This window comes from Pleurodeles waltl, chromosome 6 (assembly GCF_031143425.1).
Source record: "Pleurodeles waltl isolate 20211129_DDA chromosome 6, aPleWal1.hap1.20221129, whole genome shotgun sequence".
Taxonomy (NCBI): Eukaryota; Metazoa; Chordata; class Amphibia; order Caudata; family Salamandridae; genus Pleurodeles; species Pleurodeles waltl.
Window position 1 is genome coordinate 464,897,888 of NC_090445.1, and position 17,846 is coordinate 464,915,733.

Consider the following 17,846-nt stretch of genomic DNA (forward strand, 5'->3'; position numbering starts at 1 on the left):
TCCAGAGACTTATGAACGAGATTCTAGGCAAATTAGATGGTGTCAAGTTTTTCAAGATGATGATCTTATCTTCACGGACACACTTGAACAACACTTTTTGATGGTCAAAGAGGTCCTGTAGATATTTCGTAGAAAGGGCATTAATTTAAAAGGAGAAAAATGTAAATTTGTGTGTCCGGAAATTTCTTACCTTGGACATATCATTACTGGTGATGGTGTGAAGCCGAAAGATGATTTGGTCAACGCGATAATTAATTGAACTGATCCTGAGAAAAAAGATGATCTTCAGGTTTTCCTAGGGATGGTGGAGTTTTATGCTAAGTTTGTTCCCAATTTCGCTAGTAGGTCCTTCTGCATCAGAAATTTGCTCAAGAAGGCGGCAGAGTTTGTTTGGTCGGACGAATGTAGGAAAGAATATATTGATTTGAAAAATGCATTATCTTCTGCTTAGTGTCTCAGCAGCTTTCAGCTTGGTGTACCGTGCTGTATTATCACTGATGCTTCTGATGAAGGTTTAGGTTGTGTGCTTAAACAAATAGATAGTGGTAAGGAAGTTACTATTGCATTTGCTTCCAGAGCTCTCAGAGGGGCTGAAGCTAGGTATTGTACCATTGAAAAGGTAGTGTTAGCTATTTATTTGGCAGTCAAGAAGTTTAAGCAATTTCTTTAGGGAGGTCGCGGTTTATTGTGCAGTCTGACCATAAGCCATTACAGGAGATTTTTGATAAAAAAAGGTTTGGATTGTATCTCTTCACGTATTTGCAAATGGATTGTTGGCCTCCAGGATTTTCAATTTGCTGTTAAATATGTTCCTGGATGTGAAAACAAAACTGCTGATTGTCTAGGTTGAGGTCAGTAAGTTGGAATATGAATGATGATCTGAGTTCATGGTGGGTTGATGATGATGATGTCTGAGTTTGTAGTGTGACTGATGGTTGTATTTTAGAAAAAGAATGGTTGGAAGAACTACAAAAGGATGAGGAGTTGGTAAATGTTAGGGATTTGCTGTTATCTGGCAATAGTTTGCCGGGTTGTGAGAATGGAGTCGTGTTATACAAAAAAGGTCTGGAATGAACTCTCTGTAGAGAATGGGTTAGTATTGAGAGCTGGCAGATAAATACCTCCTTCTGGTCTGTGTGAATGATTGTCTCTTGCTCATTCAGGCCATCATGGCATTTGCAAAACCAAGGAGAGGTTGAGATGTGTGTATTGGTGGCCAGGTATGGATTTGGCTCTGGAAAAAAGGTCAGGGACTGTGTGGAGTGCAAAATTTCTGATAAAACTTTAAAGAGGAGGATGCATCCCATGGAACTGAGGGAAATTCCCAAAGAAGTGTGGGAATAGGTTTCTTTGGACATTATGGGTCCTGTAACCTGTTGTTCTTTTTCCAAGTATGTTGTGGTCTTGATGGATGTATTATCCCATTGGCTGGAGGTTTTGATTACTTCAGAATTTACGACCTTGACGATCATAAAGTTTCTTTCGGATGTGTTTGCTAGGGAAGGGAATACCAGGAGTATTTTGATGGACAATGGGGTTCAATATCCATCCAAATTGATGTGTGATTTTTTTGGTGTCAAGAGATATTGTGCATAAAAGGTGTGCTTTGTATCATCCCGAATCTAATGCTGTGGTTGAGCGTTTCAACAGAACGTTGAAAGAGACGATCCAACTGGCTAGGCAAATGGAAGTGGGCTGGGTGGATGTTGTCAAGGGTAAGGTGGAAAATTATAGGTATACGCCACACTCCTGTACCAGGCTATCCCCTTTTGTATTATTTAGAAAGAGAGTTCCACACACAAAAATTAGTCCGCCGTGGATTAAAGAGTATGTTAAAGATTTAAAGAATTGTGAAGATCTGAAAAATAGTGTCTTGACAAGAGAGAAACAGGTTCTAGAAAAGAGAAAACACACATATGATATTCGAAAATCTGCGAAAGATGTGGTTGTGGCTGTAGGTGATTCTGTAAAAATAAAATTTCCTGGTAATGTAGGCAGTGGGCAATCTCATTACAGTAAGATTTTCAAGGTTGTGAAAGTATTCATAGGAGCCATCAAGTTGGACGATGGACGTATTTGGAATTTGAATAGAGTTGTTAGACTCAAGATTGATCAGTGTTTTTCCCCTTATACTTATTGTTCTTTTCTGTGTTTTCTCTGTGGGGTGTTTTTTTTTTTGGGGGGGTGGTTTCTTGGGGAGGGGGGGTAGTATGGCATTGCGTGTTATTTAATTAATAGCCGTTTTCCTATTGTATTCTCTGTTTCATTGTGTATATTGTATTAGTGGTATGTTCCTCCTTCCCCCCATCCTGTCATTGTTGCAGTGGTTCAGAATGTCGGTGACATTCCAGGCTGACTGAGACAGTTGTTGGAGGATGGACTTTCAAGTTGTGTATGGAGTTTCTTTTCTTGGACTACTTCTTTAATAAATGTCATTCTGTTTTCAACTCTGGCCTTCTGAGCCTCATTACTTGTGGATCTACTCAAACCTCAATACAGAAAGCCTTCCAGCCTTCCGTCAAAGTGCGATTGATGCAGACGCTCACAAATAACATCACCGCCATGTGGTACTGCGACAAATAGGGTGAACGGAGGTCTTGTGTCCTGTATCAGGAAAAGCAGCACCTCTGGTAGTGGCTAGACCGCCTAGAGATTTCTCTGGTGGTGACCCACCTGGCTGGGTCTATAAACATTAGGGTTAACAAATTCAGCCACAGGTGCCTTGCAGATCACGAATGTCTGTTGCACTCAGGAGTGGCACGGGCCAACTTCCAGCAATAGGTACGGACCTGGCTCGACCTTTTCACCACCTCTGAGAATGTGCAATGTCAGCATGTTTGTGTGCTGGAGTTTCTAAAGTAGCTCTCGCTCAAAGACTCCTTCCATCTAGAATACAGCTGAGACCTCCTGTATACCTTCCCGCCACTGCATTTCCTGCTGTGAATGCTGAAGAAGATCAGGAGCGACTAGGTCAGAGTTATCCTAATGGCACCAGATTGGGCCAGAAGATTGTGGTTCCCATAACTCATGGGCATGGGCATCTGGCCTTCTATCAAGCTGCTGCTTCGGGAGAGCCTTCTGTCATCACAGCAGAGCAGGGTATCACACTTCATCACCATGCTTGGAGACTGAGCAGCGACAGTTAACCTCTTTTGACCTGCACCCGAGGTCTTTGATATCATCTTGACAGTGATGCATCCATTCACAAAATCAGTGTACGCCAGCCATTGGGACAAATTTGTGGATTAGTGCGGCACCAGTCAAACTGACCCTTTACAGGCAAAGTTGTCTGATGTTTTCTGTTCTGTCTCTAGCCCAGCAGGGACTTAGTTTGGCACTGTTACAGGATTACTTATAGGCCCTTTTGGCTTCCTTGTGATAGCCGTAGCAGCTTTTATTATTCAAATCAGCAGAGGTGATCACGTTTTTGAAAGGTATGCAACATTTGATTCTACTAAACCCTTTTGTGGTGCCTCAGTCGGACTTGAATTTGGCCCTAACGTAGCTGAATTTACCTACTCTCACTTGATTTCTACCCAAGACGTCACGCCATTTCATGACAGTCAGGCTTTCACTCTTGCTCTGCCTCACACTTTTAAAGAGGAAGAGAGACTCTAAACTATTTGGCTATAAAAGAGCGATGAGCTTCTAGAATGGTGGTACTAAGGACGGCCATGTGGATGATCACTCCTTTTTAAGGGTTTCTGGATCAAAGAAGAGTAAAGTAGTGCAGAAGCAGCCCATCTTCTGACTCATTGCTTTCTGCATAACAAACTACTACACACTGGTGAAAAATCAGAAGGACTGTGTGCCTATTCCACCATGGCTAAAGCTACAACCATTGCTCTAGCTTGCAGAGTGCTTATCCTGAACAACTGTCAGGCAGCTTCATGGGTTTCAGTGCTAAACATCACAAAGCACTACTGTCTCGACAGTCAGATCTGCTGAGAGTGGCATTTCGCCTGCTAAGTCCTGCAGAACATTTTGATGTGAGGCTGTTCAGACACACCACCTTGAGAGATACTGCTCTGGAATCTATTCACAAGGTCGAGGAATCTGCTTTTAGAAGTACCCATGAGAAAGACAAGTTACTTAACTTCAGTAATGATCTTTCTGGTGTGTAGTCTATTTAACAACAGATCCTCACCCACCCTACCCACCTCCCTGTTTTCCATCAAAAATGGTCCTGATCTAGAGATCTACACACTGGTCATACCAATTTGCAGCTGGGCTTAGTGTCTGACAGCGTAGGCAGCCTAGAAAGCAATTGACATCACTGTGCTGCTCGTTATTTCCTTTGTGGAACATCAATTAGCGGTGAGCAGAGTAACTACTTTGAAATTTTCTGAAACCAGTCTGGTGCCAGGATTATTCAAAAAGTGACTAATCTACAGTTTGAGTATTTACCAGAGAGATCTTTACAGGAGGTAAGTCACTTGTTCTTAAAGTACGGTTCGGAATTGTCCGTGTTAATTCATGTGTATTATCACTGCTTCATTCCTGGATACAGGATGCCCTGGCTTGCAGCCCTAGACATTAAGGCGTCCTTTCTCTGTTTTTACACTTTAGAATTTTAATCCTCGAGCACCTTGCTGGAGGAGGCTCTTGGTGCAGGGTGCTTCTTTATTTGGTGCTATGTTGATCAGAAGCGGGAAACGGAGCTATGGACGGAGCTAATGAGAGAAAGGGAAGCATTAGGTAGCATTTGTAGCGTAGTGGTACACGCTATAGTACAGGCTTTTCCTTAATCTACTAAGAGGGGTTCAGTTTTATCTCCAGTTTTAGTGCTGTGCAGCCGCATTTTTTATTTAAGTACATGGCTGTGTACAGTTATCACTTTGCGCTTAGTATGAACACGAGTTCTCACAGAAAAACCTTGGTGAGGTACAGAATATGTGACTTGAAGAAAGTCCCACCTTTTTAAACAGTTGTTTCTAAATATCTCAGGTTAAAGAGTCCCTAACTTACTTTTTCGCAGCATTGGCCAAGATTGTTCACTTTGTATTTAGAATGCATTTGTGTTTTACAGTAATTACAAAAAGATTGTTCAAAATCTGCTCGAACTTGCTGATATGATTTGGATCCTAAAAGTGTATTTGTTTCTTATATCTTTCGGTAATTTGAATATTTTTTCTCTAGTCGTACCAAGATTTGGTTCAGCGATTGGAACCGGTCATCATGGAGCTGGAACGACAAGGCAATGTCCTGGTTGTCTGCCATCAAGCTGTCATGCGCTGCCTGCTGGCCTACTTTCTAGATCAGAGTGCAGGTATACGACTCTGCCAAGTCTATGTTTTTTGTTTTTCATGATTCATAGTCTCTTACTCATATCGGCATAGTTTGCACAGAACTAGCGCCGAATTCACAAAGATTCGAAAAAAGGTGTAACTTGCACAAGGAGTACGGGTCTTAGTGATGTAAGATGCGAAGGTCACAAACTCTTCCATTGCCTCGTAATTCCAAGCTTCCCTGTTGGATCTCTAGGGACGCCCACCCTTTCATACTATCTCACATCTCAAAAATATGTAAAGTAACACTTCACCAAACGTAGAGTCGTTTATGTAGACATTTTCGGCACCTGTATATGCAGCTTGGAGGTGTCTGGTTTTGTGCGCAGATTACATATACAAAATGTCTGTCTGATTTGTCCCTTGAAACAACTTTTACTATTAATTGGGAAGGTGGATTGAGGAGTTAGCTAAATTGTTCGCTGTGTCTGGTTAGATACTGGCGTTCCAGTGCGGGCTGACTAGTTTTGTCAGCCTGCCACACACCAGACATGTTGCTGGCCACATGGAGAGAGTGCCTTTGTCACTCTGTGGCTAGTAACAAAGCCTGTACTGGGTGCAGATGCTTCTCACCTCCCCCTGCAGGAACTGTAACACCTGGCGGTGAGCCTCAAAGGCTCACCCCCTTTGTTACAGTGCCACAGGGCATCCCGGCTAGTGGAGATGCCCGCCCCCTCCGGCCACGGCCCCACTTTTGGCAGCAAGGCCGGAGGAGATAATGAGAAAAACAAGGAGGAGTCACTGGCCAGTCAGGACAACCCCTAAGGTGTCCTGAGCTGAGGTGATTCTGACTTTTAGAAATCCTCCATCTTGCAGATGGAGGATTCCCCCAGTAGGATTAGGGATGTGCCCCCCTCCCGTCAGGGAGGAGGCACAAAGAGGGTGTAGACACCCTCAGGGCTAGTAGCCATTGGCTACTAACCCCCCAGACCTAAACACACCCCTAAATTGAGTATTTAGGGCCCCCCAGAACCTAGGAAGATGGATTCCTGCAACCTGAAGACGAAGAAGGACTGCTGACCTGAAGCCCTGCAGAGAAGACGGAGACACCAACTGCTTTGGCCCCAGCCCTACCGGCCTGTCTCCCCACTTAAAAAAAAAACTGCAACAGCGTCGCGTCCTCCAGGGTCCAGTGACCTCTGAAGCCTCAGAGGTCTACCCTGCATCTAAAAGGACCAAGAACTCCCGAGGACAGCAGCCCTGTTCCAAAGAAATTGCAACTTTGCAACAAAGAAGCAACTTTTAAAGACCACACGTTTCCCGCCGGAAGCGTGAGACTTTCCACTCTGCACCCGACACCCCCGGCTCGACCTGCGGAAAACCAACACTACAGGGAGGACTCTCCGGCGACTGCAAGCCCGTGAGTAGCCAGAGTTGAGCCCCCACAGCGACGCCTGCAGAGGGAATCCAGAGGCTCCCCCTGACCGCGACTTCCTGCTTCAAAGAACCCGACGCCTGGGAAACACACTGCACCCGCAGCCCCCAGGACCTGAAGGATCCGATCTCCAGTGCAGGAGCGAGCCCCAGGTGGCCATCTCCCTAGCCCAGGTGGTGGCTACCCTGCATCGCTGAAGAGACCCCTGGGTCTCCCATTGAAACCTATTGCAAACCAGATGCCTGTTTGCACTCTGCACCCGGCCGCCCCTGTGCCGCTGAGGGTGTACTTTTTGTGCTGACTTGTGTCCCCCCAGGTGCCCTACTAAACCCCCATGGTCTGCCCTCCAAAGTCGCGGGTACCTACCTGCTGGCAGACTAGAGCCGGGGCACCCTTATCTCCATTGGAGCCTATGCGTTTTGGGCACCACTTTGACCTCTGCACCTGACCGGCCCTGAGCTGCTGGTGTGGTAACTTTGGGGTTGCCCTGAACCCCCAACGGTGGGCTACCTTGGACCCAACTTTGAACCCTGTAAGTGCTTTACTTACCTGAAAAACTAACAAATACTTACCTCCCCCAGGAACTGTTGAATTTTACAGTGCCTAATTTTAAAATAGCTTATTGCCATTTTTCCCAAAACTGTACATGCTATTGTGTTGATTCAAAGTTCCTAAGATACCTGAGTGAAATACCGTTCATTTAAAGTATTGTTTTAAATCTTGAACCTGTGGTTCTTAAAATAAACTAAGAAAAGATATATTTCTATATAAAAACCTATTGGCCTGGAATTGTCTTTGAGTGTGTGTTACTTATTTATTGCCTGTGTGTGTACAACAAATGCTTAACACTACGCTCTGATAAACCTACTGCTCGACCACATTACCACAAAATAGAGCATTAGAATTATCTCTTTTTGCCACTATCGTGCCTCTAAGGGGAACACTTGGACTCTGTGCATGCTATTTCTTACTTTGAAATAGTACATACAGAGCCAACTGCCTACATTGGTGGATCAGCGGTGGGGTACAAGAATTTGCATTTGCTGGACTACTCAGCCAATACCTGATCACACGACTAAATTCCAAAAATTGTCATTAGAAACTGATTTTTGAAATTTGAGCTATTTTTCTAAATTTTTAAAAGTCCTGCAAGGGCCTTGTGTTAGACCTGTTAGCATTTCTTTTAGAGTTTAAAAGTTTTGTAAAAGTTTGATTTAAGTTCTCGAGGTAGTTTTAGATTCTTAAAAAGTATTCCAACTTTTGGAAACAAAATGCCTACTACAGAAGAGTTAGTGATGGAACTCAACCTCACCCCTGACTTGCATCTTAGGATGTCAGAGTTAAGGTCTCTCTGTAAAATCAAAAAGATAAAAACTGGTTCAAACCCTACCAAAGTACAGCTCCAGGAGCTCTTGGCAGAGTTTGCTAAAAACAATCCCTCTGATGATGGCCTCATAGAGGGGGACACTAGTGAGTTGGAGGAACTCCCACCTCCAGTCCTAGATAGGGAGACCAGGGTTTCTCCAACCCTGACTCCACATGTAATAGTCAGAGATGCTGCTTCTCTCACAGGAGAGTCCAGCAACTCTGGAAGCATTGAGGACAGCCTCAATGAAGATGACCTCCTGCTAGCCAGGTTGGCCAAAAGATTGGCTTTGGAAAGACAGATCCTAGCCATAGAAAGGGAAAGACAAGAGATGGGCTTAGGTCCCATCAATGGTGGCAGGAATATAAATAGGGTCAGAGATTCTCCTGACATGCTAAAAATCCCCAAAGGGATTGTAACTAAATATGAAGACGGTGATGACATCACCAAATGGTTCACAGCTTTTGAGAGGGCTTGTGCAACCAGAAAAGTAAACAAATCTCACTGGGGTGCTCTCCTTTGGGAAATGTTCACTGGAAAGTGTAGGGATAGACTCCTCACACTCTCTGGAAAAGATGCAGAATCCTATGACCTCATGAAGGCTACCCTGATTGAGGGCTTTGGATTCTCAGCTGAGGAGTACAGGATTAGGTTCAAGGGGGCTCACAAATCCTCGAGCCAGACCTGGGTTGATTTTGTTGACTTCTCAGTCAAAACACTGGATGGTTGGATTAATGGCAGTGGTGTAAATGATTATGATGGGCTGTACAATCTGTTTATGAAAGAACACCTTTTAAGTAATTGTTTCAATGATAAACTGCATCAGCATCTGGTAGACCTAGGACCAATTTCTCCCCAAGAATTGGAAAGAAGGCGGACCATTGGGTCAAGACTAGGGTGACCAAGACTTCCACACGGGGGTGACAAAGAGAAAAAGGGGTCACAAAGACTCCCTAGGGGAAGAGTGATGAGACATCCAAGGGTAAAAGAAAAGAGTCTTCTACAGGGCCCCAAAAACCTGCTAAGGAGGGAGGATCCAAAGCCTCTTCACAATCCAATTTTGGGTACAAGGGTAAAAACTTTGATCCCAAAAAGGCTTGGTGTCGTAGCTGTAATCAGCAGGGACACCAAACTGGAGACAAGGCCTGTCCCAAGAAAGGTTCCACTTCAAACTATATTCCAGTTAACACTGGGATGGCCAGTCTCCAGGTGGGATCAACAGTGTGCCCAGGGCAAATCAGGGTTCACACTGAAGCTACATTAGTCTCTGAGGGTGGGGTGGACTTAGCCACACTGGCTGCCTGCCCCCCTAATATGCAAAAATAAAGACAGCAACTCTTAATTAATGGGATTAGTGTAGAATGCCTGAGGGATACAGGTGCCTGTGTCACCATGGTGACAGAGAAACTGGTTTCCCCAGGTCAATACCTGGCTGGACAAACTTATCCAGTCACCAACGCTGACAATCAGACTAAAGTACATCCCATGGCTACGGTAACTTTAGAATGGGGAGGGGTCAATGGCCTGAAACAGGTAGTAGTCTCCTCAAATATCCCTGTAGACTGTTTGCTTGGAAATGACCTGGAGTCCTCAGCATGGGCTGAGGTAGAACTAAAAACCGATGCAGCCATGCTGGGTATCCCTGAACTGCTGTGTGTCAAGACAAGGGCACAGTGCAAGGCTCAGGGTGAAACAGTGGTGTTAGAATAATGGCCCAACCCTCCAAGAGAAAAGGAAAGAAGACTGGGGAACCAGCTTCAACACAACAAAAGAAAGGGAACCTCTCTTCCCAGGAAAAAGTTCCACCCTCTGAGGGAACTGAGCCCATGGAGTTGGAACCTTATCAGGTTGAACTCTTAGGCCCAGGGGGACCCACGAGGGAACAGTTGTGTAAGGGACAAGAAACATGTCCCTCTCTTGAAGGCCTTAGGCAGCAAGCTGCTGAAGAGACCAAAGGAAAAATCACTGGAACACATAAGCTAATGGGAAGATGGACTCCTCTACACTGAGGCAAAAGATCCCAAACCTGGTGCCACTATGAGGGTGGTAGTGCCTCAGGAGTTTAGGAAGTTCATTCTGACCTTAGCTCATGATATTCCACTTGCTGGCCATTTGGGACAAACTTAGGGCCTGATTACAACTTTGGAAGAGGTGTTAATCCGTCCCAAAAGTGACGGTAAAGTGACGGATATACCACCAGCCGTATTACGAGTCCATTATATCCTATGGAACTCGTAATACGGCTGGTGGTATATCCGTCACATTTGGGACGGATTAACACCTCCTCCAAAGTTGTAATCAGGCCCCAAGTCTTGGGAAAGGTTAGTTAACCATTTCTATTGGCCCAACATGTCCCAGAAGGTAAAGGAGTTTTGTGTCTCCTGTGCCACCTCCCACAGCCTCAGGGAACCAGTATATCCTAGTGGTAGTGGATCATGCCACTAGGTACCCTGAAGCAATTCCCCTTAGGTCCACTACTGCCCCTGCAGTAGCTAAAGCACTCATAGGTATCTTTACCAGAGTGGGATTTCCAAAGGAGGTGGTATCTGACAGGGGTACCAACTTCATGTCAGCATACCTGAAACACATGTGGAATGAGTGTGGGGTACTTACAAATTCACCACACCATACCATCCACAAACCAATGGTCTTGTAGAAAGATTTAACAAGACATTGAAAGGCATGCTCATGGGGCTCCCTGAAAAGCTCAAAAGGAGATGGGATGTCCTCTTGCCATGTCTGCTTTTCGCCTACAAAGAGGTGCCTCAGAAGGGAGTAGTTTTCCCCCTTTGAACTTCTTTTTGGCCATCCTGTAAGGGGACCACTAGCTCTTGTAAAAGAAGGCTGGGAGAGACCTCTTCATGAGCCTAAACAAGATATCGTGGACTATGTACTAGGCCTACGTTCCAGGATGGCAGAGTATATGGAAAAGGCAAGCAAAAACCTTGAGTCCAGCCAACAACTCTAGAAGATGTGGTATGACCAAAAGGCTGCTGTGGTTGAGTTTCAGCCAGGGCAGAAAGTCTGGGTTCTGGAGCCTGTGGCTCCCATGGCACTTCAGGACAGGTGGAGTGGCCCTTACCCAGTGCTATAGAGAAAGAGTCAGGTCACCTACCTGTTAGACCTAGGCACTAGCAGGACCCCCAAAAGGGTGATCCATGTGAACCGCCTCAAACTCTTTCATGACAGGGCAGATGTGAATCTGTTGATGGTGACGGATGAGGACCAGGAAGCTGAGAGTGAACCTCTCTCTGATCTCCTCTTCACTGACCCTAAAGATGGCTCAGTAGATGGAGTGATCTATTCAGACACCCTCTCTGGCCAACAGCAATCTGACTGTAGGAAAGTCTTACAACAGTTTTCTGAGCTCTTTTCCCTAACCCCTGGTCAGACACACCTGTGTACCCATGATGTGGACACAGCCTGCCTGTCAAAAACAACATTTTCAGACAGTCTGACCAAGTTAAGGAAAGCATCAAAGTGGAAGTCCACAAGGTACTGGAACTGGGAGTCATTGAGCACTCTGACAGCCCCTGGGCTAGCCCAGTGGTCTTAGTCCCCAAACCTCACACCAAGGATGGTAAGAGAGAGATGAGGTTTTGTGTGGACTACAGAGGACTTAATTCTGTCACCAAGACAGAAGCCCATCCCATTCCAAGGGCAGATGAGTTAATTGACAAACTAGGTGCTGCCCGATACTTAAGTACCTTTGAATTGACAGCAGGGTACTGGCAAATCAAAATGGCACCAGGAGCAAAAGAAGAGAAAGCATTCTCCACACCTGAGGGGCACTATCAGTTTACTGTTATGCCCTTTGGTTTAAAGAATGCCCCTGCCACCTTCCAAAGGTTGGTGAATCAAGTCCTTGCTGGCTTGGAGTCCTTTAGTGCAGCTTATCTTGACAATATTGCTGTCTTTAGCTACAGCTGGCAGGATCACCTGGTCCACCTGAAGAAGGTTTTGAAGACCCTGCAAGCAGCAGGCCTCTCTATCAAGGCATCCAAATATCAGATAGGGCAGGGAACTGTGGTTTACTTGGGACACCTTGTAGGTGGAGGCCAAGTTCAGCCACTCCAGCCCAAGATCCAGACTATTCTGGACTGGGCAGCTCCAAAAACCCAGACTCAAGTCAGGGCATTCCTTGGCTTGACTTGGTACTACAGGAGGTTTGTGAAGGGATATGGATCAATAGTGACACCCCTCACAGAACTTACCTCGAAGAAAATGCCTAAGAAAGTAAACTGGACTGTAGAATGCCAACAGGCCTGTGACACCCTGAAACAAGCTATGTGCACAGCACCAGTTCTAAAAGCTCCAGATTACTCCAAGCAGTTCATTGTGCAGACTGATGCCTCTGAACATGGGATAGGGTCAGTTTTGTCCCAAACAAATGGTGATGGCCTTGACCAGCCTGTTGCTTTCATTAGCAGGAGGTTACTCCCCAGGGAGCAGCGTTGGAGTGCCATTGAGAAGGAGGCCTTTGCTGTGGTTTGGTCCCTGAAGAAGCTGAGACCATACCTCTTTGGTACTCACTTTGTAGTTCAAACTGACCACAGACCTCTCAGATGGCAAAGCCAATGAAAGGTGAAAATCCAAAACTGTTGAGGTGGTCCATCTCCCTACAGGGAATTGACTTTATAGTGGAACACAGACCTGGGACTACCAATGCAGATGGCCTTTCCAGGTTCTTCGACTTAGAAAATGAAGACTCTCTTGGGAAAGGTTAGTCTCATCCTCTTTCGTTTGGGGGGGGGGGGGAGGGGATTGTGTAAGGAAATGCCTCCTTGGCATGGTTACCCCCTGACTTTTTGCCTTTGCTGATGCCAAGTTATGATTTGAAAGTGTGCTGAGGCCTGCTAACCAGGCCCCAACACCAGTGTTCTTTCCCTAAAACTGTACCTTTGTCTCCACAATTGGCACACCCTGGCATCCATGTAAGTCCCTTGTAACTGGTACCCCTGGAACCAAGGGCCCTGATGCCAGGGAAGGTCTCTAAGGGCTGCAGCATGTCTTATGCCACCCTGGGGACCCCTCACTCCGCACAGACACACTGCTTGCCAGCTTGTGTGTGCTGGTGGGGAGAAAATGACTAAGTCGACATGGCACTCCCCTCAGGGTGCCATGCCAATCTCACACTGCCTATGGCATAGATAAGTCACCCCTCTAGCAGGCCTTACAGCCCTAAGGCAGGGTGAACTATACCACAGGTGAGGGCATGGGTGCATGAGCACTATGCCCCTACAGTGTCTAAGCAAAACCTTAGACATTGTAAGTGCAGGGTAGCCATAAGAGTTTATGGTCTGGGAGTTTGTCATACACGAACTCCACAGCACCATAGTGGCTACACTGAAAACTGGGAAGTTTGGTATCAAACTTCTCAGCACAATAAATGCACACTGATGCCAGTGTACATTTTATTGTAAAATTCACCCCTGAAAACATACCCGACTTTCAGGGTGGGCTGACTAGTTTTGCCATCCTGCCATACACCAGACATGTTGCTGGCCACATGGGGAGAGTACCTTTGTTACTATGTGGCTAGTAACAAAGCCTGTACTGGGTGGAGATGCTTCTCACCTCCCCCTGCAGGAACTGTAACGCCTGGCTGCGAGCCTCAAAGGCTCACCCCCTTTGTTACAGCGCCACAGGGCATCCAAGCTAGTGGAGATGCCCGCCCCCTCTGGCCACGGCCCCACTTTTGGCGGCAAGGCCGGAGGAGATAATGAGAAAAACAAGGAGGAGTCACTGGCCAGTCAGGACAACCCCTAAGGTGTCCTGAGCTGAGGTGACTGACTTTTAGAAATCCTCCATCTTGCAGATGGAGGATTCCCCCAATAGGATTAGGGATGTCCTCCCCCCCCCCCCCTCAGGAAGGAGGCGCAAAGAGGGTGTAGCCACCCTAGGGGCTAGTAGCCATTGGCTACTAACCCCCCAGACCTACACACACTCCTAAATTGAGTATTTAGGGGCCCCAGAACCTAGGAAGATAGATTCCTGCAACCTGAAGACGAAGAAGGACTCCTGACCTGAAGCCCTGCAGAGAAGACGGAGACACCAACTGCTTTGGCCCCAGCCCTACCGGCCTGTCTCCCCACTTCAAGAAAAACTGCAACAGCGACGCGTCCTCCAGGGTCCAGCGACCTCTGAAGCCTCAGAGGACTCCCCTGCATCTAAAAGGACCAAGAACTCCCGAGGACAGCAGCCCTGTTCCAAAGAAACTGCAACTTTGCAACAAAGAAGCAACTTCTAAAGACCACAACTCTGCACCCGACGCCCCCGACTCGACCTGCGGAAAACCAACACTACAGGGAGGACTCCCCGGCGACTGCGAGCCCGTGAGTAGCCAGAGTAGAGCCCCCACAGCGACATCTGCTGAGGGAATCCAGAGGCTCCCCCTGACCCCGACTGCCTGCTTCAAAGAACCCGACGCCTGGGAAACACACTGCACCCGCAGCCCCCAGGACCTGAAGGATCCGATCTCCAGTGCAGGAGCGACCCCCAGGTGGCCCTCTCCCTAGCCCAGGTGGTGGCTACCCCGAGGAGCCCCTCCCTTGCCTGCCTGCATCGCTGAAGAGACCCCTGGGTCTCCCATTGAAACCTATTGCAAACCCGACGCCTGTTTGCACTCTGCACCCGACCGCCCCTGTGCTGCTGAGGGTGTACCTTTTGTGCTGACTTGCCCCCCCGGTGCCCTACTAAACCCCCCTGGTCTGCCCTCCAAAGTCCCAGGTACCTACCTGCTGGCAGACTAGAACCGGGGCACCCCTATCTCCATTGGAGCCTATGCGTTTTGGGCATCACTTTGACCTCTGCACCTGACCGGCCCTGAGCTGCTGGTGTGGTATCTTTGGGGTTGCCCTGAACTCCCAACGGTGGGCTATCTTGGACCCAACTTTGAACCCTGTAAGTGCTTTACTTACCTGAAAAACTAACAAATACTTACCTCCCCAGGAACTGTTGAATTTTGCAGTGTCCAATTTTAAAATAGCTTATTGCCATTGTTGCCAGACCTGTACATGCTATTGTGTTGATTCAAAGTTCCTAAGATACCTGAGTGAAATACCTTTCATTTAAAGTATTGCTTGTAAATCTTGAGCCTGTGGTTCTTAAAATAAACTAAGAAAAGATATATTTCTATATAAAAACCTATTGGCCTGGAATTGTTTTTGAGTGTATGTTCCTCATTTATTGCCTGTGTGTGTACAACAAATGCTTAACACTTAACACTGATAAGCCTACTGCTCGACCACACTACCACAAAATAGAGCATTAGAATTATCTCTTTTTGCCACTATCTTACCTCTCAGTGGAACCCTTGGACTCTGTGCATGCTATTTCTTACTTTGAAATAGTACATACAGAGCCAACTTCCTACAGTGCCCGTCCGCTGCGCCCATGATCCAGGTACTATTTTGTACTTTTTAACTTGCAGTGCCCCGCAAACAGAAGGCTTGTGAATGCCAAAAGCATGCTCAGCAGCACAAACTAAATTGCAAAGGTTTTTTTTTTTTTTTTAATTTTTAATGCTTTCTTTTATTTTGCCTAGTCGTCTTTTGTCACTTTCCTCTTCTATTTTCTTATGGTTTTGCTTGTGGGCGCTGTTCTCAAAAGATGACAATTAACTTGTTCATAATATTGCAAAGCAACAGTGTTACTTTATTATGTGTAATCTCCGAAATGATACTTGAACCAGTAATTGTGCAGTACATCTTAGTCCACCCCAATCCTACCCACTTAACCGCACACCAATCCATAACCACCCCACCCCAATCCAGTCCACTCCAACCTACCCCACTTCAATCCTCCCAACCCACACCGGCCCCACTCCATTTCGCCCCCCTTAATAAAAAACTGTCTGCACCACTCCAATCCAAACAATCTGCCCCACTGCCTTCTAAAACAACCTGTCCCACTCCAGTATGCCACACTCCATCTGCTCCACTCCAAACCAAAACAATATGCCCCACTCCAATCTAATCCACCCCACTCCATCCCAATTCACCCCACTCCCATCCAGTCAGCCCCACACCAACCTGATCCACCCCACTCCACTCCTCCCTAATAAAATGTGCCCCACTCTAATCCAAACCAATCTGCCCCACTCCAAAACAATATGCTCACCTCCACTCTACCCCACTGCAATCTAAAACAATCTGCCCCACTGCAGTACAAGCAGTATGCCCCACTTCAATCCAAAATAATCTGTCCCACTCAAATCCGCCTGCTCCTATCTTTCCCCCTCTCTAATACAGAACAATATGCTCCACTCCAATGCGCCACACTACAGTCTGCCCTACTCCAATCCAAAACAACATGGCCCACTCCAGTCCACTCCACCTCACCTCAATTCAATCCACCCAACTTCATCCCAATTCACGCCACTCCAATCCGCCCCACTCCCATCCAATCAACCACACACCAACCTAATCCACCCAAGTCCAATCCACCCTAATACAATCTGACCCACTCCAGTCCAAAGCAATCTGCCCATTGCACTCCAAAACAATTTGTCCCACGCCAGTCCGGCCCACTACAATCTGCCCCACTCCACTCAGAAAGAATTTGCCCCACTTCAATTCAAAACAATCTGCCCACTCCAGTCCAAAACAATCTACCCCACTTCAATCTATTTCAATTTGCCCCACTCTAATCTGGCCCAATTTAATCCAAAACAACCTGTCCCACTTCAACCTGCCCCAGTAAAGTGCCAAATATCACACTCCAATCCAAAACAAACTGCCCCACTCCAGTCCAATCCACCTCACCCCAATTCGACCCACTGTATCCCCGTTCACCCCAGTTCAGTCCACCCACTACAACCCAGTCCACCCCACACCAATCCAAACCAATCTTATCCACCCAAGTCCAATCTACCACACCCCAATCCAATACACCTCACCCCAGTCCACCACACCCTAATGCACTCCAGTCTACCCCACTGCAGTCTGATCCACCCTACTCAAATCCAACCCACCCTACTCTAATCCAACCCAGACCACTCCGGACCAACCCACCCCACCCCACTCCTATCGTCCCACCTACTCAGTCATCTCACCCCAGTCCAATCCAACCTACCCCACTTCAATCAAACCCACCATATTCCAATCCACCCCACTCCAGTACAATCCACTTTATTACATCCCACTCAGTCCACTCCAGTCCACATTAATCGACCCCACTCCAAACCACCTTAATATACCCTACTTAAATCCAGTACACTACTCTCCAATCGTTCACTCCACACCAATCCAGTCCACCCCACTCCAGTCCAATACACCACAGTCCACTCCATTCTAATCCACCCCACCCCAAACTAATCGGCCCTAACCCAATCCAGTCCAGTCCACTCCACCCCAATCCAGTCTGCCACACTCAATCCATTCCCCCCTTTTACACTCTAATTCACCCCACTCAGTCCAATCCACCTCTGCACCCCAACCTGATACACCCCACACCAGTCCACCCCACTGCAGTCCAGTTCACCCCGTGCCAATCCAATCTACCACACCTCAATGCAATCCACCCAGTCCAATCCGTCCCAGTCCATCACACCCAACCCACTGCAATCAACCTCCTCCAGTCCACCCACCCCACTCCAATCCTCCCCGTTCCAATCCACCTCAATCCATCCCCCATCCCAGTTCAGTCCACTGTACTCCAATCCAATCCATCCAGACTACCCCACTCCAACGCAATCCACCCCACTACAATGCACCCCAGCCTATCCCATTTCAGTCCACAGTACTCGAATCCAATCCATCAACCCCACCGCACTCCAATCCATCCCACTTCCATGCAATCCACCGCAGTCCAATCA

General features: G+C 47.0%; 1 protein-coding gene across 2 annotated transcripts in view; it reads left to right on the forward strand.

Annotated features, from left to right (window-relative positions):
• The window catches only part of PFKFB2 (6-phosphofructo-2-kinase/fructose-2,6-biphosphatase 2), a 241,642-nt gene that overhangs the window by 191,582 nt on the left and 32,214 nt on the right, over positions 1-17,846 (forward strand). For both annotated transcript variants that reach the window (XM_069238608.1, XM_069238609.1), the window contains exon 12: positions 5,140-5,269. In XM_069238608.1, coding sequence (XP_069094709.1) covers positions 5,140-5,269 — 130 coding nt within the window. The remainder of the gene's footprint in view (positions 1-5,139; positions 5,270-17,846) is intronic.